At 36.1% G+C, this 26909-nt stretch overlaps 1 protein-coding gene across 1 annotated transcript in view; it reads right to left on the bottom strand.

Annotated features, from left to right (window-relative positions):
* The window catches only part of Adgrl3 (adhesion G protein-coupled receptor L3), a 465758-nt gene that overhangs the window by 295223 nt on the left and 143626 nt on the right, over positions 1-26909 (bottom strand). Inside the window, exon 4 of the mRNA XM_052199002.1 lies at positions 24576-24685. Coding sequence (XP_052054962.1) covers positions 24576-24685 — 110 coding nt within the window. The remainder of the gene's footprint in view (positions 1-24575; positions 24686-26909) is intronic.

The following is a 26909-nucleotide window of genomic DNA, read 5'->3' on the forward strand; positions in this document are numbered from 1 at the left end:
TGAAATATATGCCACATATTTCTGAGAAGTGAAATGGGGTAAAAGTGTTTTCAAGGAGGGAATATAGAAATGGGGAATGGCTTTATTTGGGATTTAGGAGGGGTTAAACACAGAACTGGGAAAGAGGATAAAACATATTAAAGATGTCTGAAAGTATCATAAGTCATTATGTCTATGTACCTAAAATTACATATAAATCTATGAAGGCATATGCATACATAATTTAATGATTTAAATGAAATCATTCCCTCTGTGTGGGCAATGTTCTCCACCCCAATAGGCAGAGACTGTCTAGTAAAACCCCAACTCTAAACAGAAGTAATAGTTTGTCCGGGTTGTCTAAGTACTCACAAAATATTCTAGGCTACTGTTGTTTTCCATTGGTGCTTCCTACAGGTAGAAAGTAAACCCCTATTGATGAAGACACCATTACTTTGGACACAGCAAGCAAAGTACCTGAGATTTGACCTGAAGTCTCCTTCCCTGAGGACTAGTTTTTATGGTACCATCTTTTGAAATTAGAGTATAATTACATCATTTCACTCCTCGTTCCTTCCCTCTAGGTACTCCCTTAAAATCTTTCTTGCTCTCTTTCAAACTCATGGCTTTTTTCTTTAATTAATGTCACATAATTTCATAAATATAACCTCCTCAGTTGGTATAATACAGTCTGTATGTATGTGATCTCAGGGTTGACCCCTTGGTATTAGATAATCTGGTATCTCTTCCATGAGGAATACCTTTTTTTTCTGAATATTATTCTCTAGTAGTCCATATTTTGTTGATTTGTGTGGCCTAGCAAACTTTCCACCTTGCACATTTCAAAAGAAGATGCTATGCAAGTATCCAAGGGAAGGGAGGAAGTAATAGTAATACTCAGCTATTATGCCTACATACCCAAATAATGTCGATTCTTGCACCATATTCCTAATAGTGCAAGAGGTGTTCACATACCTTGAAGGCAATCTAATGCTCACTAACTAGATCTTAAGCTTTATCAGCATTGAAGAAACCATCCTACACTAGAAACCTAGCCAACAAGTCACGATTAGTGAAGCCATGGACCTTGGCAAAGAACCAAAACTGCCAATTTACTAAAACACCACAATTCCTAACTAAAATCTAAATATTTTTTCTTATACCCACAGGTAAGTGTAGTCCTCAACCCTGATCAATGAAACTTCCCTTGGCAAGAAAAAAATCATTACAGAAAACCATAACCAATCAAATGTAGAAAACAAGATAGTATGGTATCTAGACTTAATTGACAAGTCTATAGAACAATTCTTACAATTAAGGATCTTAAAGAAAGAGGAGATCTTAAAGAAAAGAGGCCTTTGAAGGATTGTAAGGACAAGATGAACAGGAAGTCTGCTATTAGATTGTATCTTGTAGAAATGCTAGAGAAGCCACATCCATGAAGCCTTATCACCATGCTGTCTAAAACAGACTCAGACAATGAAGACACTGATAGACATACTAACCTGCAAGGTGGAAAGTTTACTAGACTACATGAATCAACAAAATATGGACTACTGGAGAATGTTCAGAGCAAAAGAAATGGTCTTCCTCATGGAAGAGATCCCAGATTATCGAATACCAAGTGGTCAACCCTGAGATCACATACATACAGGCTGTATTATACCAACTGAGGAAGTTATATTTATGAAATTATGTAAAGTCAGTTAAAGAAAAAGAAGCCATGAGTTTTAGAGAGAGCAAGAAGGATTTTAAGGGAATACCCAGAGGGAAGGAACGAGGAATGAAATGATGGAACTATATTCTAATTTCAAAAGTAAAAAATTATCATATAAATCAATGTACAAGTACAACAATTTCTGTAAATAACTTTTGCCTCCAATATTATTATGAGCTATGAAATAGAAAGACTTTAGAATATCAGAAGAACTCAAATGTTGCATCTCTAGAGGTCTTAGCTTTTAACCCAAGGGTTAACAGAAAGCCCTAGTTAATGTTAAATATTTTGGAATGATTCAGTAAACTTCTACCTCACCTAGCCAAGTAAGTGTTGCAATTACTGCCACAAAATAAAATGAAATGAAATAAAAATGATTGGAAAGTCTAGACAAAAAATTAAGAATAAGCTATATTTTCTTTGATGAGTTACACTTCCTTAATATCCAAAGAACATTCAGCAGTAGTTCCTAGTAGTTTCTAAACTGTATCTCTTACCTGATTGGTAAGGATGACCAGGTATAGTCTAATGACCATTTGTGGGGTTTTTGTGGCAGAAGCATCTTCATTGTTGCTATGTTTTGGATCTTAAATGTTCCCAATAGGCTCACTGGTCAAGGCTTTGTTGTCAGCATGGCACCCTCAGAGACTACAGAACCTTGGAGGGCAGAGGTCCAGTGGGATGTCTTTGTCACAAGCACATGCTCTCAATGTGAAACGTTTCCCTTGTTCTTTCTTCCTCACTATTCTTTTACATCTTAGTGACGAGACAGAGAGTTTAGCTCTGTAAAATACTCTCCATCTCCCAAGCCCACCCTAACAATTTCTGTAAATAACTTTCCCCCAAATATTATCATGTATCAGTGATACAATGTACTGGTTTTTGTAGAAATCTTGGTGAGTTCTCCATGAAACTTCAGCTCTTACATTCTGCATTTGCAAGAAGCTAGAGTCACATGACAATGGATAGTTCATACCAGCACGGGCTAATAGTTCATGCCAGCATGGGCAGGGGACATGGAACAACTTGCTTTTCTCTCTCTCTTTCCCATTTTTATTCTTTTATTAATTTTATGTATATGAGTGCTCTATCTACACGTATACCCATGTGCCAGAAGAGGGCCCCAGACCGCATTATAGATAGTTGTGAGCCACCATGTAGTTGCTGGGAAATTGAACTTAGGACCTCTGGAAAAGCAGGCAGTGCTCTTAATCTCCTAGCCATGTCTCCAGTCCCCAGTCTTTTCTCACTTTTATGATTTTATGACTTTTTTCTTTCTCTAAAGGAAATTGGCTTTGAAAAGATTGATGCTCAAAACAGGAATTCTGACTTGGGACTATGAACTTTTGAAACTGGTTAACTTCAGGAGCCTGAAGGATTGCATGCATATGCATTCGGAAAGTTACAGAATGTGTCGGGTGCTTCTATAAGAGTTGAGCTGATCAAAATGCTAATGGGAGTTGGGTTAGAATGGAAATCTGATTTAACAAGACACTAGGCTAGAAGTAGCCATTGTTACTTTGTGGCACAGTATTTGAGACACAGAAGTTGAGTCTACAAGTGGCTATTGTTACTTTGTAGCACAGAAGTTGAAAGTAAAGCTGGTAGACTGCTTAAGGTGACAATGGAAATTTCAAGGCACCAAAGTACTCAAGTCAAGGCACGAATATTGCTGGCTTCTTATGGCATAGTTTGCCAACAGGATCAAGAATAAGAAGGAACATAAGAAGAATCATAGCCGAAATACATGTGGCAGATGTTCACTTTGGAAGAAAATGTGTCCAAGAAAGATATGATTGACTAATATACAAAAATCTCAAGTCTAGACCATAGGTGCTTCATGAACATCTCAAGAATCAGATAGGGTATTCATGTCAGAGATGCAGAAATGTACATTTTTTGCTGAGTTTTTCCAAAAGACATTTCTCAAGAAAGCTATAGAGAGCCCTTCCATCCTCAGAGATATTTATTGATCTTTCTGATGTTGAGCCAATAAATTCCTGAGAAGCTACAGTGGCCATGGTTCAAGTAGACAACACATTGCTGGTAGACTTCTGCGTTGTCATATGCCTCCAGCTTTGCAAGAATAAGAAATTAAGAGCTAAAGCATCAGGGAGAGCATCACCAAGATTTCAAAAGAAAGCCTGAAGGACCAAAAAGTGCATTGTATGACTAGTCTACCTAAAAGACTCTCTTGGTTAAATGTGGAATGGTCAGAATGAACTCAGTGCTATGTAGAGACTTCAGAAGGAAAAAGGGACCACAACATTTGCCAAGAAACACTATAGGAACCATGCAAAGTCAGCCTAGACATATAAATACCAACATTACAGTAACAGAATAAAGCTGCCTTAGGCGGATCAATGGAACAGGATTGAAGATCCAGAAATGAACCCACACACCTATGGCCATTTGATTCTCGACAAAGGGGCTGAAAACATCCAATGGAAAAAAGATAGGCTTTTCAACAAATGGTGCTGGTTCAACTGGAGGTCAGCATGCAGAAGAATGCAAATTGATCCATCCCTATCTCCTTGTACTAATCTCAACTCCAAATGGATCAAGGACCTCCACATAAAGCCAGACACTCTGAAGCTAATAGAAAAGAAACTGGCGAAGATCCTTGTGGACATCGGTACAGGGGGAAAGTTTCTGAACAGATCACCAATAGCGTATGCTCTAAGATCAAGAATTGACAAATGGGACCTCATAAAATTACAAAATTTCTGTAAGGCAAAGGACACCATCAAAAGGACAAATTGGAAACCAGCAAATTGGGAAAAGATCTTCACCAACCCTACATCAGACGGAGGGCTAATATTCAATATATACAAAGAACTCAAGAAGTCATATCCCAGAAAACCAAATAACCGTATTAAAAAAAAGGGTACAGAGTTAAACTAAGAATTTTCACCTGAAGAACTTCAGATGGCTGAGAAGCATCTTAAAAAAATGCTCAACTTCATTAATCATTAGGGAAATGCAAATCAAAACAATCTTGAGATTTCACCTTCTACCAGTCAGAATGGCTAAGATTAAAAATTCAGGAGACAGCAGGTGTTGGTGAGGATGTGGAGAAAGAGGAACACTCCTCCACTGCTGGTGGGGTTCCAAATTGGTACAACCACTCTGGAAATCAGTCTGGCGGTTCCTCAGAAAACTGGGCACATCACTTCCGGAAGATCTGGCTATACCATTCCTGGGCATATACCCAGAGGATTCCCCAGCATGTAATAAGGATACATGTTGCACTATGTTTATAGCAGCCCTATTTATAATAGCCAGAAGCTGGAAAGAACCCAGGTATCCCTCAACAGAAGAATGGATGCAAAAAAATGTGGTATATATACACAATGGAGTAGTATTCAGCCATTAGAAACAATGAATTCATGAAATTCTTAGGCAAATGGATGGAGCTGGAGAACATTTTACTAAGTGAGGTAACCTAGTCTCAAAAGATCAATCATGGTATGCACTCACTAATAAGTGGATATTAACCTAGAAAACTGGAATACCCAAAACATAATCCACATCAAATGAGGTACAAGAAAAACGGAGGAGTGGCCCCTTGTCTGGAAAGACTCAGTGTAGCAGTATAGGGCAAAACCAGAACAGAGAAGTGAGAAGGGGTGGGTAGGAGAACAGGGGAAGGGAAGGGGGCTTATGGGACTTGCGGGGAGTGGGGGCCCAGAAAAGGGGAAATCATTTGAAATGTAAATAAAAATATATCGAATAATAAAAAAAAAGAAAAAAAAGAATAGAGCTGCCTTATGTTGTGGGAGCCTATATTCCAGGAGAGTATACCATAAATGCTAGCTACGAGTTGTATAACAGAATGTTTCCTCACTAGATTTCAGTCTTTCTTTGGTTCAATTCCTTTTTTATTTTTATATGTTTTGTTATTTCTTGTTCACTCCACTTAGCACTAGGAATTTATATGAATTCTTGTCCACCATTGTATTTTGTAAATGTACAATTTTCTTTTCTCCTCATTCTACTCCTTTTCCTAGTCCTGTTACACTTTCTTCTTTTAAAATACTAGCTCAGATGGTTAAATCCTTGCTAAATGTATTAATATTTATTTGTGAGACTCTTGGCAATAAACTGTGCATTTGCACTTGTAAGATGAATGCAATTACAGTCAATTTTATAGTTTTACTATGAAGTCTATATGCTTGTCCTTGATATAGCCATTTAGGAAAAGGTGAAAATTAAAGTTATAGAATCTAGAGAGGGGTCTTTGTGTCACTGCAGTGATACACCTGTGAGGCTGATATGTTCCTCCTGATTTTTGGCTCTGGGTTTTCCATACAGTGGTTTTATTGTACCATTTGTTCCCATCATGATGTTCTATCTTCTCAGAGTGACAAAATCACCAAGAGAAGCAATCATGGCTTGGGGTCTCTATAACCATGTGCCAAAAATAAATACCCCTCATACAAGTGGCTTATTTCAGGTACTTGTAACACAGTAAGCTGAGAATCACAGGTGCTAAGTAGAAAACACAGGCAGCTACCATTGGATCAGAGAGGGAACTGCACAAGTCACACAGGCCATCTGACAAAGGTCTGGGGCCCCATGTTTGCACCATATGGTAAGTGAGAATCCTATGGATTTGTCTGAGGTGAGTATAGACTAAAGTTCAAAGGGATAACCATGATTACTAAGCATTACAAAAATATGCTACAGCTTCTGGGCTTGTTCCTAGATAAACCAGGATGCACAAAAATAAGAGATCACAGGTTTTTGCGGTTTTTGGTTTATGTTTTTTTAGCTAGTTGGTCTTTGTTGTTTGTGACTCTAGTCTTTTATTTGGCCTTTTTGGTTCAACATATTTTTACTATTACTCAATGTGTGTGTGTGTGTGTGTGTGTGTGTGTGTGTGTGTGTATGTATGTGTGTGTGTGTACATGTTGCTCAATATGTACACATATTTTACTATTATTCAATATATATACATTACTATTATTCAATGTATATATACATTGATGCTAATTTTAAATTCCATTTTATTCTGCATATTATTTCTTTATTTACTTACCTTTCCAATGTTGTCCCCCTTCCTGGTTTCCCCTCAGTGAACATCCTGCCCTGACCCCTCTACGAGCATGCTATCCCTCTCACCTATCTACTCCTGCCTCACTGCTCTGGCATCCCCCTACTCTGGGGCATTAAGCCTCCACAGGACCAAGGGACTTCTTCAGCTACCTTAGTCCTTCCCCTAATTCCTCCATTGGGGTCTTGGGCAGGGCTGAGTCGGATGGTTGGCTGTGGGCATATATATCTGTATTGGTCAGGCACTGGCACATAATTTTGTTGATACATCCAGTATTATAATAGTTACTTGTTGTCTCATCTATTTAATGATAAGTACTGAAGTTGTGCGTGTGTGTGTGTGTGTGTTAAGATACTGATGTTAGCACTTGAGTTGGTTTATTGGCACTAACAGGTTTTATACTGGGTAATTGGACATAGAGGACCTATGAGTATAAATAAGAAAGATGTAACTCCTGATTAAGCAGGTTTCATGCAACTGCATAATCTATTGTTCAGACAGAATGCTTAAGCAAATATTTAGAATTTGAATGAGGATAAAAAAAATTTAGAATAAATCTGAATCAACGGAATTAAAAATGTAAGCTAGGTAGACATTAGTTCCACTAAGTAATTAAATTAATAAATCATAACTTCCTCCATGATAGTAGAGAGAGAAGTAATTAAATTCACAGTTAATAAACAATTTTCATAGAAATGAAATTGCCAGTAAGATGTAATATAACAATACCAGTATGGTTCTTGGATGGGTTAAATCCTATCTCAAGAAGCATAATAATTTCCAAAATGTATATGATATAATACTGCTGGCAAATCATTACTAGAATCGGGCATGTCATTTTTTTTTTTTTTTGCTGAAAAATATGCCCAATGACTACCTGTACTCAATGAGTACTTGTGCTTGATCCACAAGTCAGAAAACGGACTGAGAGCAAGGCTCTTAGCCATCTTATTTTGCCCATCTTGTTAGTTGTGCCATGGAGGGTATCTAATGTGGTACCCATATTGATAGACAAATACTCAACACCTACTGATTAATCAAAAATTTCATAAACTGAGTCATCTAATTTTCTGTAAAGTAAATGTAAATTATTTTCCTTCTGATGCACACAGCAGACATACCTAATAAAATTAACTTCTAAATATGAGTGAAAGGATAATTACATTATTATATGATGGCCTAGATTAAGATAACAAACAGCATTTAGAAGGCATTCTGTTTTGAAGTCATTATTACTAACTTTGACTTTGAGGAATGTGGAAAAAAATTCATGTATCCTCATGTGTATGCATGTTCAATATGAGAAGCAACAGCATTTTAGAGACCACCATTATCCAATTGATAAGTGGAATATCATATTGAAGACTGGAAGACAATATATATTCACATAGGAGACTCTTCAGAAATCACTGAGTTCCTTGGCAAAGAATTTGGCCTACCCACTGCTCCTGTCGGTGGCTTCAAAGTGTATCTGTTTCCTATTACTGCAGATGGTCTTTACCAGATTGCAGAAGATGCTATTTAATATTAAGCTAAGGAAAGCTGACACTACCATTCTTGTCTTGCCAAATATTGGGAAATTTAATTAAATAGACATTTGACTTCAAGAAGGCAATGTTGAAAACTAAATAAACTTTATCCTTTTAACCTTATTGACTGACCAGAGTAACATGAAAACATCAATACCTCTGCACAATGAGAACTGAAATTGGATGAACTCTGTGTCTGTCAAGGATGTGATCACTAATGGAGGTGGCAGAGCCAGACTACAAATCAAATTATTCTGATGCAACAGCTTCATCTTAAGACTTCACATAATTTCCATCCCACCACTTTGAAACATCTTGTTTATTTGATGATATTAATTTCAGTATCATTATAATACTACAGCATGCAGGTTACACTTAGGGCACTCTGTTTTGTTTATTATGTGCAACATGAAGTACATTAAAATTTGTGCAGCTTTAGAATTAGCATTTTCTAGGATTCTCTAGAAAAGTGGGCATGATAGTTTAAAGGCTAACGGTGATTTATCTTAAAGCATTTCACATATGCTCTCTGGGAAACAGATTTATGCTTAATTAAAATGGCTTATAAAAAAGCAATAGTCCCTCCCACTAAATTCCTAAGGCAAGTGAATATTTTACCTTATGATGCAAAAGGAATTTTGCAGTGAGATAAAATGTGTAGTAACTACAAATTAGTACATTATAAGAGGATTGCACACAGCAAAGTAATAGAGGTGCTTTTTCTGCTCCAATTAATTTTGTTTCATGTTACCAAATTGGAGATCACTAAACTTTAAAAAGCTAATAATGAAAATGGTCCTTAAGTTTAAAGACTTTCTTTTCATAGACTTCAGAGTTTTATTTATCTTTGGCTTACCTTTAAAATTATTTTGAAATTATATTACATCAATTTCCCCTTTCCCTATCCTCCCTCTAACCCTTCTCATGGACCCCTTGTTAGTTATTTCTCAAATACATTATATCTGCTTCTTTTTCTTTTAAAACATACACACGCACATGCACACACACGCACACACATGCACACACTGCTGAGTCCATATAATGTTATTTGTATATCTCATATGTATATGATTCCAGGAATGACTACTGGCCATTGAATGACAAAATTGGGGGTCACACAGACACTATGAAATACTGTTAGGCTGCAAATAAAAATGAAATAATGCAATTTGCGAACAAATAGCTGGACTCATAAAAGACATTATATTAACTATACATTACCCATTCCCAGAAGTACAAATAACATTTCTCTAACTGAACATTGACATTTTAATCTGAGTTGCACATTGTTTTCATTTTAGAAAATCATGATAACAAAAGTAATAACACATTTGCTTAGAAACAGGGGGCACATGTTACAATGATCTGATCTGATCAGAGCACATAAATCCCCAACAAAATCCCATTTGTCCATATTTGCTTCAGAGCACATCAATGTCATCTATGATATATTGAAGAATTAACTTCATTGAGTCGTTCAAACTATAATAAATTCACAAAGTACCAGTTACCACAAGAGATTAAGCTTGGAAGAAGTTCTTCAACTTTTATGTAATTACTTATACTAAAAATGACAAAGCTGAAAGAAGAGAGGGAAAATAGAATTAGGAAAAAAGGAGAAAGAAGAAAGGAGGGAAATGGGTAGAGGGGAAGACAGGAAGGGAAAGATAGAGAGGGAGAGAACAGGAGAGTGGAGCCTAGGAGAAAACCTTACTAATGCTCAGTAGGAAGGGAGACAATTTTTAAATTTATATTTTGTGTAATTCTTCATATAGCTTGAGAGAAATAGATGACAGAATAAAGCAGAGAGAAGAGAGTAAGAAAGGGATGACAAATATACTTAAAAGATAACAATATGATTACATAAACCTGTAACGTTAAATGAAATGTTTGAGAGGACAGAGAACATTTAGACCTTATCTAGAAGACACCAGTAGGAAAGGCTTAGCAAATGGAAAAGGGTAACAGCCACTGACCCTGAGCTCTGAAACAAAGTTTAAGTTAAATATGGAATTTCCAGTGAATTTTTGGAGTAAAAAAAAAAATCATCATTAAATTGGTGGATTCTTGTGCTGCAAGATAAACACTAAACCTTAAAAGTATATATCATTGCATTAAGGAATCAAATTCTCTACAGCATTTCTGCCCGCAACAGACATTAGTTCATGTGTATGAATCATTCCTTTTCTAAGCAGGACAAAGGTACTTTGTCTCTTCCATCAGGCATTTAGTTTAGTAAGTTCCATGACAGGCACAGACGTTATGAGCTACCCCAAACTTTAGTCAATGATGATTCCCGGTCAAATCAGTAACAAGACAAAGAAAGCCTATGCCTCAAGTGTTAGCAAATGCTTACCCCTGTGATGTCATGGCGTCAAATTCTTTGTCAAGAGAATTGAGTTAACAATCATAGTTTCAGTCCAATTTGCTTTTGCCTTACATCTACCTTTAGCAAATGTTTTACTAGATGCCAAATGGAAAAGTGTCTTTCTACCGTTTGAAAAGTAAACAAAACAAAACAAAAAGCCAAAAACCAAACCAACCCCCGCAAAAGAAACAAACACAAAAGAAAACAAACAAAAGCCAGTTACAAATAAATGCTGTGATAACATCCGTTTTATCACCTATGGAGTAGCACAAAATTCAGTTTCAACATTAGCAGAATTTCTGAATCCTCTGCACATGAAACATTTAAAAACATGCCAATATTTTCATGTTGACTCGTGGGAAATTTCCCTAGATAATTATTTATGAAGATAAACAAGATATAAGTATAATCTCATTGTGCTTCTGTAACAGCACATTTTCATGTGTAACTCTCCAAAAAACATATAAAGGGAAACATGAAGAAATTAACTGAAATATATATTCATATCCCTCTAAAATCATATTGTGTGTGATATACATGCAAGTATGCATTTCAATCACAGTAACTTAAGGAAATGGGAGTGCCATTTTTTTATGCACATACAGTATTTTTCATCATTTGTCTCCTTTGTTTGGAAATAAGGCCTCAGCGTGTAATGCTAGCAGGTGGCCTGGAATTTCCTCTGAAAATCAGGCAAGCCTGGAACTCAGAGATGTACCTGCCTCTGCCTCCAGGAGTGCTGAGATTAAAGGTGTGAGCCACCTCACTTGGCTCTGCTAATTTGCCTTTTTATATTATATAACCTTTTTTAGTAAATTTATTTTATTTATAATGTGTATGTTGTATGTAGGCTCATGTGAAAGAAGTTCTGAACAGAAGCTACTGATGTTGGATACCCATAGAGCTAGAGCTATAGACCGTTTCAGATGCCCATTGTGGGCATAGAAGCTGAACTCAAGTCCTGTGTACAAGTAATATGAGGTCTTTACTACTGAATCATCTCTATATCCTCCACTCTGTAACAAGAATTTTAAAAAGACTTTTTTTTTTTGCCTCTAAATAATTTGCATCCCTGTGGAAAGCTTAGTTTTAAAATTGTTACTTTCGTCACTTTAAATAAATAGTTCTGTCTTAACCACCACAGCACTGGCACTTTGGACACCATAGCAGTAGGATACCAATACTAACAATGTTAACAAACATTGGCATGGGCAGAACATCATACATAAGGTGAAGAGCAGGACAAGGCTTTTGAGTGTCTGACAGTGACACTTCACACACACCTGCACGGGGTGTCCTTCCTTGTGAAACTAGATCATACCAATGAGCTCACCCCTATGTCCTGATGAAAAGCCTTTAGAAGTCAACCTAAATTCAGCACAGGATTTTTCTTTTAGGTACCATGTCCCTGAGAAATAATGAATTTGATGAAATCTATAAGCCTTAATGTCTCTGTGATGTGAAGAGATTTATATTTGCTCTATCATAAATTAAAAGAGATCAACAGAAGATTCAAAAGGACTTCGGTTCAAATTCCTGTTAGGCAAAGATATTTGAATGAGCTATTTAATTTATATTCACAGTCTGCTTAATTATAAAATAGAATCCAATATTGGTGCAGGTTGCCCCGAAAACATTCACAAACAAATTTTGGTATAATTTTGGCTGTGGCACTTCAAATTTAAACAGCATCTACTATTAGTAACTTGCTGTTAGCTGTCCCTGTCAATTTCTTGTTTTCCTTTATGATTGTGACAAAGGAAGAAAATCAAGTAGCAGAGTCATCAGCTATTTTTATTAAGTATCTCAGCATATTCTTCCTCGATCACTTGTTTGCCTAGCTGTAGGCTCGGAAGTCACTCTAGCATCCACTCCAATCAGAGAATAAGCTGCTAAATGTTTAATGATTAATTTGCATCAAATAGTTACCTAGCAACCATCTCTAATATAAAATTAGATCTGATTTTCTGTGAAGCCTACAGCCTATTTAATAAATGGTGCAAAGACAGAAGAATACTAGTCAATGCCAAAATGTTAACTCTTAAAAACACATTCACAAGTAATGTTTTATGAACTTGAATCAGAAATTAAACCACATTTAAAAATATCTTGGTTTTGGAATACTCATGTCTCAGTTTTTACATATAAGCTGAGTATCATAATGAAAATAATTAAAGAAATTTTTTATTAACACTACTTGTATTATGGAAATTTCAAATTCTGTTACATAAATAAATATTTAAATAGTCAATACAACACTGAGATAATCACTTGCATTAAGAAATCATTTTTCTAAACCATCAGATCAATTGAAATATTTATAGTAAACAGTAAGATTCTTCATCCATAATATTAATGAATATTCATAATATTCATGGAGGTAAGTCCTGCTTCCACTAAGCTAGTTAGAGAAAGAAGGAAGGAAGAGTAGAAAGGAGGAGGGAAGAAAAGAGCTTGTCATTCTTCTTATAGGATAATGCTAATTAATCTTGGAAGTTCAACCCTTTTAGAATCAATAATAAATGAACGTTTAACCGATTGACACTTCTTGGTGCTCAATCTCCAGCCTGTGGATAAAGATTAAACACTACGCAAATTATCAGCTCATACCTCAAGGGACAGCATCTAGTGGAAGTGATTTCTATATCTATATCTATATCTATATCTATATCTATATCTATATCTATATCTCTGTCTCTGTCTCTGTCTCTGTCTCTGTCTCTGTCTCTATCTCTATCTCTATATCTATCTATCTATATCTATCGAGAGAAATGAATTCTTCTTGTATATACACACACATATATATATATATATACATATATATATATATATACACACACACATACACACACACACACACACACACACACATACACACCCCTAGAACTCATGAAAAGTTTATTAGATTTAGTGCTAGTAAAAAAATGTGAACAATACTGATCAATGAGCAAAGGAATGTCCTCAAGACATGGACTAGCAAGTTTGTCATTGTTCATCTGTCATTCGTTCTTAACAGAGTGCACATGACATGTGTGGCAGAGCTGTTGTTCATAATTCATGTGTCAATGTAAATACCAGTGCTGATACAACACAGCGAGGCAGTCTGGGTTTGTCTTCCTAACATGGGTCATGGTATTCTGTTATTGGCATCAAGTTTTCCCCTGCAGGTAAGTTGCTTAGCTTGGGTACACAGCCAATAACAGATCTAGAGAGGTCCAGTTCTGCTGTATTAAAGTCCTCCTAGATCATAATATAAATAGCCAGCTATGGTTTTATTAGTTTTATCCAAGATAGAAAAGAAAGAAAGCCTTGCTGTCAAAACAAACATATTTCACATTTCACCTCCAACAACTGTGAATATCATCTCACTTGTGAAATTTCCTGTTATCTTGAGTAAATAACAGTAAATGAACTGTGGAAGAGATAAGAACAGGACAAGAGAGAGAGAGGGAGTCAAGGAAAACAGCCTGAGTTCAGAGGGCATAGAGAGATTCATTCCTCCTTTGCTCTGCAATTCCATTAGGCTTTTGTTTTGCTTTGTTTGAAGAAAACTTTTGGCATGTCTGAACTTGCTCTGTTAACTGAGCACTGAATTCATTTTTTTCGAGCAGATCTAAATACTAAAACTGACAAAGTTTTCCTACAGAAATTTGGATTCATGTCCTAAGGCTTCCAAGAAGCAAATGGTTAGACTGTAGTGATTTACAATGTTGGGCACATCAAAGAAAACTCAACACCCACCATCCCTAAAAATGCTCATTTGCTGTCTTTTTTCAGGCATTTTGAACTAAATTTATGAGAAAGGCCATGACGTTCAGGATCCAGCCATATGCACAGAAGGATTGCACTTTCATAATATTGAGAAAGTTGAATTTTTGATATTGCCATATGTCATCATTAATTGCCTTAATTATAGGCCATACTGAAGTCAAATGAGAACCAAAATGCCACATAGTCACATTAAGGCGATTTTGTATTCTGAAACTTCTCTGAGAGAAACTGAATTAAAATGAGGTTCCGTGTACAATGCCAAATTTCAATAAGAGAGAATATGTTTTCGTCTCTTACACTCTTGAAAGTAAGCCTTAATCTCCCTTACAGATTGATTGACAGATTATTTTGGAGACTTAAAACACTGTTGCAAGAAATAAGAGACCTCAGCGGGCAACAGAGTCAGTGGGTTCTGACCAAAAGACCGGAATTTCACTACTTTGTGAATTAAAGCAATGTTTACCCTAACACAATCATGAAGATAGGCTTGCCTTGGTCAGTGACTGCACTTAGAACATAACAACTAGGTATACAGACCCATTTAAAGAGGGCTTCAGTCAGTACTTGTTGAAAGAAATGAATGAGGGTAGCTGGGGGGGGGTGAGGGTCCCTGGATGCATTGAGAATATTGACACATTTGAGAACAGTCACAAAAGGGACTGTAAAGGGAAGGGAGATGACCAAATGTGGGGGAAAGGGGGCTGACTGTAAATCTGATTGTACTGAGGGCTCTGAGCACAGGAGGTAGAAAACCAATAAGCGGTGCCCAGAGACTCCGTACAGCTAAGGGTTGTTTTCAGTAACAAGCAGTGGCAGCAGTTAAGCCCAAATGGAGTATCGATCAGGCCGTTCAGGTAATAAAGACAAGCAGAAGCCAAGTGAGGTGAGGGAAAATTTGGGAAATTTGCCTAACTTAGCTATTCCTCTGAAGTTAAAGATAGTAATTCTGTAAGGAAAAGCTGGTTTAGGACAATCTCTGGGAGTGTCAGGGCAGAACTCAAAGTACATTGCTAGTTTCAAGCTAAAAAAGAAAAGTGAAAGACTAGTTTGTGATCTTATACCATAGTGAAGGAATTCTTGATGCCAAGGGCTGCCCAAATTGTGGAGATAGCTTGGCAGCCCATGGAATTCAAAGTGATAGAGTAGGAATGCCCTGACTCACCCAACACTGAAAATTGTCTGATTTCAGCTTGCATATTAACCGGACAAGTCACAATATACTTAGAATTCACTTATGTGAAGCTTTGTGTAGTGTGACGTTCACAATGCAAAGCATTTTACGTGCATTCCATTTGGTTTGACAGGCATTATGTTAAACAGTCCTTATTTATAAGGATTCTATTGCACAGCCAGTACATGAACATTTTATCTAGGTTCTCTGTTTTGGCTGAGCTAACCAAACCCTCCACCCAAAATTGAGTAATTTGGTCTCAAGAACTAAAGCAACTTAATTCTTTTGATCGTCATCTCCTCAACCATATGGACTCTCGGTAATGGTTGCTGTGAGTGCAGTTTATCAATCCCCTACTGACTCAAACTCACCAACCACTGATTACCTCTAGCAGTGGCCAACTGAGAGTCAAAAAGAAACCTTTCAAATTTTTTCTTACTGCCCCTCTCTCTGCCCCATATTTAGCCCAGCCTGTAAGTAGACAGTAGGCTGTGATTCTTGAAGCTGAGACCTTGCATTTTTTCTCCCTCTGAATGAAAACCTGAACTGTCTTTAAGTCATGCACTCCCTGTTAGCATCACACCTAGTAGTAGTAAAATAGCCTCACTAGAACTCAGCTGGTATCTCCTGAAGCCAGCATGCAAAATCAACTTCATTTGACTCCACAGAGCCACAGAAGTTATCCTTTTCCATGCATGGGAGCGCCAAGTAAGGCACAGTCAGAGAAAACGTGGGAGGAATCTGAAATTATAAATATGCATTTGCTTTAGATATTTACTTAGAAGCAGACCTCCGTGTCGCTTATTTTTCTGATTTACATTGCTTTGTGTTTTAGCTGAAGCAGGAAAGCAATCAGCTGAGTGAAGAGCAAATCCATCCATAATGGGTGGTGTGAAGGACTAAATCATCTTGAGTTTCCTTCCCCATCTTTGACTCTAAATTGATATGATTATGTGGAAGATGACAGGATGACGGCTAGATTATGGGTTCTTCTTGGAAGCAAAAGGCCAGCCGTGTTCACATTATTGGCAACATTTGGACTTTGGACAATGTTTCAAAATAACAAAGTCTTAAATGTTAAAGAAACTAAATTAAATTAAGACACATACAGCAGAATTAGAGTACACATTTAGTTCAAATACTCAAATAGTTACTGTCAGGAGTTTCTGACTGCTTAAGGATAGAGAAATAATAGAACGGAAACTCACTACATTTATTTACTTATTAACGTAAATCATATTTTCACTGCCAACTGGTTCTACCTGCTTGCTATTTTTCTGCCTTATGTAAATGCAATGTATGTGATACAGTGAAGTTTTACTATCAAATTAACATGTGTCCTTTTTGCTGCACTTATTATTAATATAGTTTTAAAGAGAATGAGCTAAAATGACATATCTACAGAACATGTAGACTCATTATAGTCATTGCATGGAAGTCATTGGAGGACACACACACACAATCACACTCACCGTCAGACATGGTTAACCCTAGGAAATGATTTTCATTTTGTCTATTTGTGGTTACATCTTCCTTTATATTTTATACTGGTCCTAGATTTTATATCTACCATATAGAGTCATTCCATTAGTCTTACTTCGTAGGGTCTTTCTTAAAATACTATTTTGCTGGAAGAGACCTAGGCTGGCCCAGCAAAGCATCAGCCCCTCCACGGCAGAATACTAAATACTTAATCTGCCAAGATAGCTCAGCAGGCAAATGATCTACTGCAAAGCCTGGTAACATGCATTTAATCTCTGGGATTCCTAAAGAGAAAGAGAACACTGTTTTCAGAAGGTGTCCTCTGACTTTCACATGTGAGCAGAAGTATGCATGAAGACAGGCACATATACATAACAATTAAGGAAATATGTAAATAAGAATGGTATTTATGCTTAATTACTTTGCTGAACTAACAACTTTATTTTTTCCTGAATCTTGACCTCAGGTAAGTAAACTCCTTAAAGATAAAATCTTTTCTTCTTTTCTTCTTTCCTTTCTTCTTGCTGCCTACTTGAGCTCTTTGTGAAAACAAATATTCCATTTTGTTTTCTAAGTTAAACGTGCCCAGTTTTTACCTAAATATCTGGTATGGGGAGAGTATTCAAGAAAGGAAAGATGGTAAACACAGGGGTGTCCTCCGAGCAAATAATAGTCTACTTCAGGACAATTGCTGTGCACAACCAAAGCAAGCATGTAGGTCTAAGAAAGGCACCTTAGGAAGGGCAGAGAAGAGAGGATTCCCACTTGGAGCTCCTGTTTTTAAACAAGGTGCCATGGTCTTCATAGATACTTTATAATTTTGAAATATAAAGTTTAATTATAATCTGTGATTCATCTTCAAAATCTTTAAAGATTATTGCTGTGTGTAAGAAACTGATATAGAAAAATTATTTGTGAGAAAAAACAAACAATAACAAATCGCTACTGCTAGTGAGAACAGTATGTAAGGAAAGAAAGGGTATTTTTTTCATTAATCTTTTTTTGCACAATTAGTATGTACATGATCCTCATTTTTATTGAAAATAATTGTTAAACTAATAACATCTAATTGGCAGACAAGGGTTTCTTGTAATTACTGTTCTGCTGATGAACAATAATTCTTTTTGAGGAGCTATTTGACCTGATTCCCCTTTAAATCATTTAATGCATATTTATTGACTATTTGCTATATGTCTGAAAAGGAATTGAGGTACTGGAAACTAAAATAGGTTTTAATATTTCTTAATCTTTAAAAAATTGACAGTATTGGCTAGTGTCAGGACACTGAGTTAAGAAATATGCAACCACATATTAACAGTAAAACTAAAGAATGCATACATAAAAATACGCGTCAATTTGAACATTAGTTGCAAAAGTAATTACTTAAAAGTATTCTGTTGCTTCATAAAAAGGTGGAATTTGAATACTAAAAGTATAATGCCTTTTTCTTACTGATAAAGAGACAAAACTAAAAATTATATAATTATTTTATGTATTAATTTTTCAGTAATGCTCCTATCCATGCCTTTTCATAAAGATAATGCCCATGTCCCTATCTGGATGGCTATCGCGAATAGCAGGAGAGTCTTAAGTACTGTAGATTGCTTTAATCAAACACTGTTGTCTTCTCCAAATTATGTGTATCCTTCTTTAATTTCTTAGCAAAAACACCAGGAGAGATTGCATGGATATGTAATGTGTGCTTTACAGTTCTAAAAGAAAGAAACAAAGAGCTGGGGAGAAAAGCAGGCTCTGGAGGAGAGACAGGCACTTCTGCTGGTTAATGTGCATGAAATTGTATGCTTCTGGAAGAAACTAGACTTGTCAGCAGGATACAAAGGAAAGATTCTCTCCTCAGAAGACTTGGAGTGGGAGGCTCATTGTTTTATTGTTTTCTCTCTTACACAAGTGGTCCCTGTCGCTGAGCTAAGTGAAGGCAGCTCTACTTGAAGATGCCGCAATCCTAACCTCAATTCAGGTCAGAAGGGCCGGGCGCTGGATAGGAAGAGAGGGGATCAAAAATGAATGTTGGTAAATGGACAGGTTTAACCCTCTCAGTATGTGGGTCATTTCCTGGGAAGATAATACCTGCTAAGGAGGAAAATTAGACCTTAAAAGAAAAGGCAGATTCTATAAAAACCACAGTGGAAACTAATGGGTGACAAGAACAGAAAAATGTATTGATTCACCTGGCCCACATTTCATTAGAAACAGAGTACCTGTGAACACAGACAAGGAAAGACAGAATGAGTTAAGATGACTTAGTAAAGGTTGACCATAACGCAGAGGAGGTGACAAACAGTGAGGACGAAGCACCCAAAGAGAGGAACTTTCCAGGGACCTGCAGTCAGTCGTTTCCTTTCTTTTCTCTTTTTCTTTCTCTCTGCTCCCACCCAATGACATCTTCAAAATCTACTGATATTATACAATTAATTGCATTCATGTTTTAGGTAAAACTATTGTTCAACTATAGCTATTTATTGAGTCCTAGAATCCTGTGACAAATATTATAATTGGAGAGTGAGGGTGGAGTGTGGATCATGGTCAGGAAACTGGGTTTGATGGTCAGTTTTGTAACCATTTCCTGGTTAGTTGACTTCCCTTACTTAATGCAATAGACAAAGCCGAATTTTAACCTACATTACCTCTAATGTGTTTTATTATTAATACTATTTCCTATATGTTTCTGTTAACCCTGAAAATTATCGTACTATAAAAAAAATCTAATTTGCAGGCTACAAAATTTCGGTTCAATTGTTGCTCTTCTAGAAGATTTGATGCCAGTTCCCTTATTAGTTGGCTCACAAGTGCCTGTCACGTCAGTTTCTAGGTACTTAACACCTTCTGGCCTCCACAGGCATACCCACAAATCTGACACACACATAGAGAAATACACACATAGACATAAATAAAAATGAGTAAGGTAATTCAGTGCTTCTGATTGCCTGCTGCCATGCTTGACTGACCTAAGTTTAATGCCTAGGATCCACATGGAGAAATGGACTCTTACAATTTATCCTTTGATCTGCATACATGCAATGCTGTGTGCATATGGATAGACATAACACCCACACATACACACACACACACACACACACACAAATAAATAAATGTTTAAAATGTTAATATTTGCTTGTGAATTACACACAGGGTTTCCTGGATAGTTTTCCTCTTTTTGACATAAGACATGGGAACCTCATTTGAAAAAACGCCTCCATTACAATTTGTGAGGGCAAGTTGTTAGGGCACTTTCTTCATTAATGGTTGATAGGGGAGGATCTAGACCACCATGAACAATTGTATGACTTGGCAGTTGGTCCTGGGTGTTCTAAGAAAGCAGGCCGAGCCACTCTTAGAGAATAAGCTAGTTAGTAGCATTTCTACCTGACTTTCCCCTTAGTTCCTGTCTCCAGGTTCCTGTCCTGAGTTCCTGTCCTGACTTCCCTGCAAGATGGCCTGTAAGCTGCAAAACGGAATAAATTCTTTCCTCAATAAGCTGCTTGTAGTCGTGGCATTAATCACAATGGAAAACTAAATAATACACCATTAATGAGCCCAATGTAAGAAAATCTTCAACAGTATTTCTTCTTCCTATCAATGATTAAGACGAAAACTTCTATAGCTACAAAATTTACTGTGCTTGTTACAACAATGATGATACATCCCTGAGTTCATTATTTAATCTGTGATTGTATGAATGTCACTGAGTAAGCTTACAAAAACATAGATAGCAGAACCTATGATGTTCCTGTATGCTATAGGCTCTGTATCTTAAACTACATACATGTAGCATGTAGGCTTGCAGGTGTGGCAAAGTAGCATTTGTGTATCTGAACACATATAATCACATAAAAGGCACGGTAAATGTACTGAGCAAGAGGAACACTGCAGACTTATGGGACACATTACTGGACCATAGTCATATCTGGGACCTTGCCATGCTTGGAACTCCATGACATGGAACAAATGTAGATTTTATATTGCATAGCTTGTGGTCTTTGTGTGTGTGTGTGTGTGTGTGTGTGTGTGTGTGTGTGTATGTGTGTTACATTAGCACTCATGTGTATTTCTATATATATGTGGCATATGAGTAGACATTTGTGTGTATGTGTGTGTATGTCACACACACCTTGGTAGCCATTCCTCAGGTGCCACCCTCTTTTGTCAGTTTTTTTCCCTCATTACTTACTTCGACACCAAGGCATTCTGACCCACTAGTCCCAGGGATTTGCTATCTCTATCTGCCTGGCCAGCACTGGGTTGTAGATGAAAACAGATTGACCTCAGGTCCTTAGTCTTAGAAAGCAAACATTTTACAGAATGAACTAATCTCACAGCCTGCCGTGTATGCTCTTAAGTTTAAAATGGAACTGAAAGTAACCATTTGTTTAGCAAACTCCATAAGGCTATGGTCTTATGTGAATTGTTCGTTTAACCATTGAACAGAAATTTCAAGTGTAATGTTTAAACCATAAATCTTAAGTTACCCTAACACTAAATCTCGTCAGGTTTCAAAGTTTTCTGTAATATAAACTAAAAGCAATTTCTTAAATCACTCTAGATAAGAAGCTCATTATAAGTTACAGGTAGCATTTACATGATACACAAACTAGTTTATACTTTGCAATTTTATGTTGCATTTGGAAAAACAAGCTTGTGGTGATTTAATAACTCTTTAATTAATAGCTAACAGCAATGCAAACTCTTTAATAAATAGCTAAGGAATTATGAAGACAGGATTGGATCTGTGCAACACATTGGATTCACCACATGCATGGGATAACTGAGTCAGAAGATAAAAAAAAGATAAAATGAAATAAAAATCTTGTAAAAATATCAACAAAAATCTATAAGGCTAAATATTACAGCCCCTTATGAGTGGGTATTGGAGGCAGATAATGTCTTAGCTCTGACTTTTTCTAGTTACACTACACACAGGGCATGTATATAACGTGCTGAGCAAAAGGTTCCTCTGCAGTAAAATGGTGATGTTCGTAATTCTTAGGGAGTTGTGAGAGTAAATATGCTAATGTATGTTAACCTTTAACCCCTGGGATGAATGGCAGGTGGTGACATCAATAAATAGTAATGCTAAGATATGTGTTTCCTGCATTCAGAAAAGCATGCATTTCATGTTTAAGAGTTGAATATTGATCTCAGTCAGTACTTAGTAGATCATAGAAGGTCTATAGAGGGAAAACTAGACCTTGTTCATGCTTCCACGGACTGAAAATTTGGTGACTTTTAAAATAATCAGATTGTATTTCTGTGATTCATTGTCCCATTTAAATGAATACAACTTGCCAACAAGTTTTGATGTTTTCAAGTTCTTCTCTGGAGCAAGGGTTTCGTGTATCTCAGGCAGGCCCTGAACTTGCTATACACATAAGGATGACTTTGACCTTCTGGTCCCCTGGTTTCCATCTCCTTGGTGTTTGTATTACATACGAGGACCACCATTCACATTTTATGGTATTCTAGGGATCAAACCCTTGGCCTTTTGCATCCTTGGCAAGTACTCCCTCAGCTCCACAGCACCTTAGACCCAGTTCATGCCTTCTCTGGGTGATTTTCTTTCTAAAATCATATTTAATTTGTGAAACGCATTCCAACTCCCCATAACCCTTTAACAAGTATATTGAAGAGAATTTAAACACAAACTCATAATATAGAGCCACTAGTGTGTATGTCTAACTTTGTAATTCTTCAATAGGAAAAAATACAGATAAATAACATACTAAGAAATATCTTATAAAGCAGGCATAAAATTTTGTGGTTATCAGAAACCTCCAAATATAGATATTAAAGAATCAGGGTTTTCCATCTTTAACAATTTATTAGAGAAAAGACACGGTTTTAAAAACCGCTTTTTAAAACTACGTGAGCAATGTCTTATTTATATGGATATGATTTATGCAGAGGACATTCCAGAATGAATCTGGAAGAGGCTTTTAGGGTTATTTCACATCCTCAAAGAAAGGTGATGAAATACAGAACAACGAGACAGCTGTGAACTGTTTCATTTCCTTAACAAATTATATAAAAAAAAGTACAATCTGACATTTTATCTCTGCTTTCGTGTTTCAAAGTACGAAATTTAGAATATTAATGTAGGCTTTACAAAACTATTTTGGAAATGAAATCTTGCCTATTGTGTATTCTTTTTCATAAAATGTCTCTTTAACTCTGTATTCTACCCACTCCACCAAGATCTCATTATGCAAGCAATGTAGAACTGTCTCAGTTCAAAGATGGTTTATGCATTTCATTCCCTAAAACATCACTGGTCAACAAAAAAATGGTCACTAGGAGTTTTATCCTTTCCACAAAGGCCCCTGAGGAGATGATGAATATATGAAACCCAACTGAGAGTTCAATTAAACCAATATACCAAATGCGTTTTTCAGAATAAAGAATATTAAGTGCATGAAATGCACTGAATTCACACTATCCAGTCATGTTATAATGACTCAAAAATAAAATTTTATCCTGTTTCATTATTATTTTCAAATTATAATTCCTTTCTGGTTGAGCAAAGTTCTCTCTATTTTTGAAGCGTGCGCACTTCCAGCTCATGAGTAATGTGCTCTTTCTTGAAATAAGCACGAGTGAGCAAGCTCAGAGCTGTCTCTTGGCACGCCAAACCTGCTGATCCCCAGATATTTTCCCCCTTCTGAGACATCAAAGGAAGTTAGATCCTGGGATTTGTTTATGATCCCAGGTGTTCTCTCTCTCTCTCTGGCATGAGCTGAATATCTAACACAAGACTACAGGATTTCCTGTGTGATTTTCACTACAAAACCCCATGAATAATTAACTAGTAAGATAAAAAAAAATCTTTTGTGATGATGAATCTTCCTTTGGGATAAAAAAAAATAAGTCAGAAAATGCTCCATTTTTAGATTATTTCATTCTTCATTATTCCTGAAGAAAAAAAATAAGACCACATTACTGCATTACTGCTCTATACCATGTCTGATCTAAAGGCTGCAGACATACTCCTTGGGACTGTATGAAACAGACTCTGAGGTGTTACTTAATTAATGATCTCCTTTCACTTTCCAGCTTGTACCCTGTGAATGGACATACATCTGATTTCCAAAGGTTGACAGTACATAAAACGTACATATGAATCAGACTGGAAAAAAATCAATTTTGATGGATATAAGAGTATAAAATTTACATTTACATTCAATTTCTACTTGCTCAGTCTTGAAGAAATTCAGTGTGGATATCCAACCTACTTTTTGCTTTCTTTAAGCATTGCATATTCTTGCATTAAAAACATTGTTACCACAAGCATTGATGGACATTATTATCAAAATTATGCATTATCAAAATTAGATGCCATAGGGACAAGCAATGAAGGAAGGGTCTGGACCTGTAAATGTCACATCCGTTGCCTTCTTTATATTTATGTGATATTTTTTATGTCATCACAGAGAATACATGCAAAATAACAGTAATATATTTTTAAAAGAAAAGTATAGGAATATACATACTATAAGGGACACATTCATACTGCACTTCAAGGTATTTATATGTTCCCGGACATGGGTCTGGAAATACATCAGGACCTGCCACCACTGCACACTGGGTTCTGTTATTGCATCTGAAATCAAAAGAAAGAAATAGTAAATTTATGCAAGCTTAAATCATCATGAATACCATTACACTGACATTATTTTGCCTTCCAGTTATGTACAACTAAAGGTTTGCTGACTTAGGACTCCAGACTTTTAAAGGAGGATTTGAAGTGTGCTTTAGGAAATAAAACACAAACATCTATCCGTGTGTTTTCTTCACAGTAAGTTATATTTGCTTGAATGGGGCATAATTTTGAAGTAGCACTTAAGAATTACTGAAGTAATACGATGTCATTCTTAGGACACTGGTAATGTGAATACTTGACAGGATTATTTAAGAGGAAAGACCTCCCATATCAAAAATGATACTCAACAGAATACAACTAAATATTTTCTTAGACAGTTGTAAAACAAATTTAATGAATGTGATAAAATTTTCATTAAGTGAGTGAAAAGTTATCCTTAAAACCTTTATCCACGCTTAAAAATTTAGTATTTAAGGGTCAGTGAGATGGTTCAGCTGGTTAAATTGTGTGATGTCAATCCCCAACACTCATCAGGTAGAAAGCAAAAATAAATTCCATTGCACCTTGGCATGTGTACCGAAACACGTGTAAGCACATACATGCACACAAATAATTGTAAAACTGTCTTAAACTTCTTACTTAAATAGAGAAATATGTCTATTCTGCACAGCTTATATTAACTGCATAAATAACACCCCTTTAAAGATCTGACTATCCATGTTTTGACATTCCATTTAATAGTGACAACAACCTCACAGATTACATGCCATTTGTCAGTGTTATGTAATTCAAAAGGGGGGCTTTACATTTTTGAAGGTAAGGAGAACATATTACTATTACATCAGACAAACCCTCTGGGGCACTTGCATAGTATTAGATTAAACCAATTTGGGCTGATGTATCCTTGAGGAAAAAAAACATAGAATTAAATCCAATCACCTCTGAAGAAGTATCTAGCCCTCTGTGGCCTCAGTACATAGTACATAGTAAACTATGAGCCATGGTTTCCCAAATACATACTACTGGCATGGTGTGTTTGGAATGACCCCACTGAGTATTTGTTTTATGGTCTAGCTTGTTCAATTCAGGTGTGGAAAATAAACTTAGCCCTACATTAGAGCTAAGGTTTACTCCCACTTTCTTAAATGTTTCATTCCCTGGTACAACCCATGCCTCAGAAGACGACTAGGACCTGGATACGTATATGAAGTAGCAGACACAGCACTCAGTTTGATGTAGAGTAAAAAATGTATTTACATAAGACTCATCTTTCTCATGTTAAATAAGGATTTTGTTTAGATCAAATTAAGATTAAGTATTGAATATATTTTATGTTATGAGTTAAAAACTAATTCAAGTGAAAAAAAACAAAAACATAATTAGCCCAGCATTTAACCCAAAGAGTTAACAAGTTCTAACATTCTCCACTATGGATGCAATGTCTGCTCCTTTGGCCAGGCTGCTGTATCTTAATATTAAGGTAAATGTGAGTACATTTAACACACAAGACAATGAAATATCCTGGAGTATATGAATAAACAACAACACTGCTTTCCTATTACAAAGAAAATGCAATCACAGAACATATATCACACTATCACAGGATAATTGTAGTAAACCAAAACAATGTTCACATATTACACAGATTATATGAAGATTGATTATCTGCACTAAAGAAAATTTAAACAATCTTTACTGATAATATTAGTTATATTTTGTATCTTACTTCATGTACATCTAAGCTGAGCTTGTATGCAATGAGACAGTATATGTGAAGAGGCACAACATTTAAGAATTCCACGTGATAATATATTCAACTTGTCTTAGGTAAAACAGAACTACTTTATAATTCTACTCTTAGAAACATTGACTGTTTTAGTTCAGAGTATTCTACATATCAAAGGAAGATTAGCATGTTGAAATCTATGCAATGTTCTCTTTATCTATGGTACATTGTAATTTTTGTATAAGGCACACCATAATCGCAGTAGTAGGTGTTTAAATATTTTGAAGAGTTGTGAGATTTGGAAATCAAAATGAAATGAAATCTTTCCTCTTAGTTTTCTACCAGTACCTCAGCTACTAAGTCAAAAGCTTTTGAACAATTCATAGTCTTGTAGTAATTTCAAAATCATAAGTAAAGTCATTCTAATTTATTATACATGAAGGGAGAAATAAAATCTAATGTTCTTATATGAGATATTTAGATGTTGCAGAGTTTGTT

Source organism: Apodemus sylvaticus, chromosome 11 (genome assembly GCF_947179515.1).
Source record: "Apodemus sylvaticus chromosome 11, mApoSyl1.1, whole genome shotgun sequence".
Taxonomy (NCBI): domain Eukaryota; kingdom Metazoa; phylum Chordata; class Mammalia; order Rodentia; family Muridae; genus Apodemus; species Apodemus sylvaticus.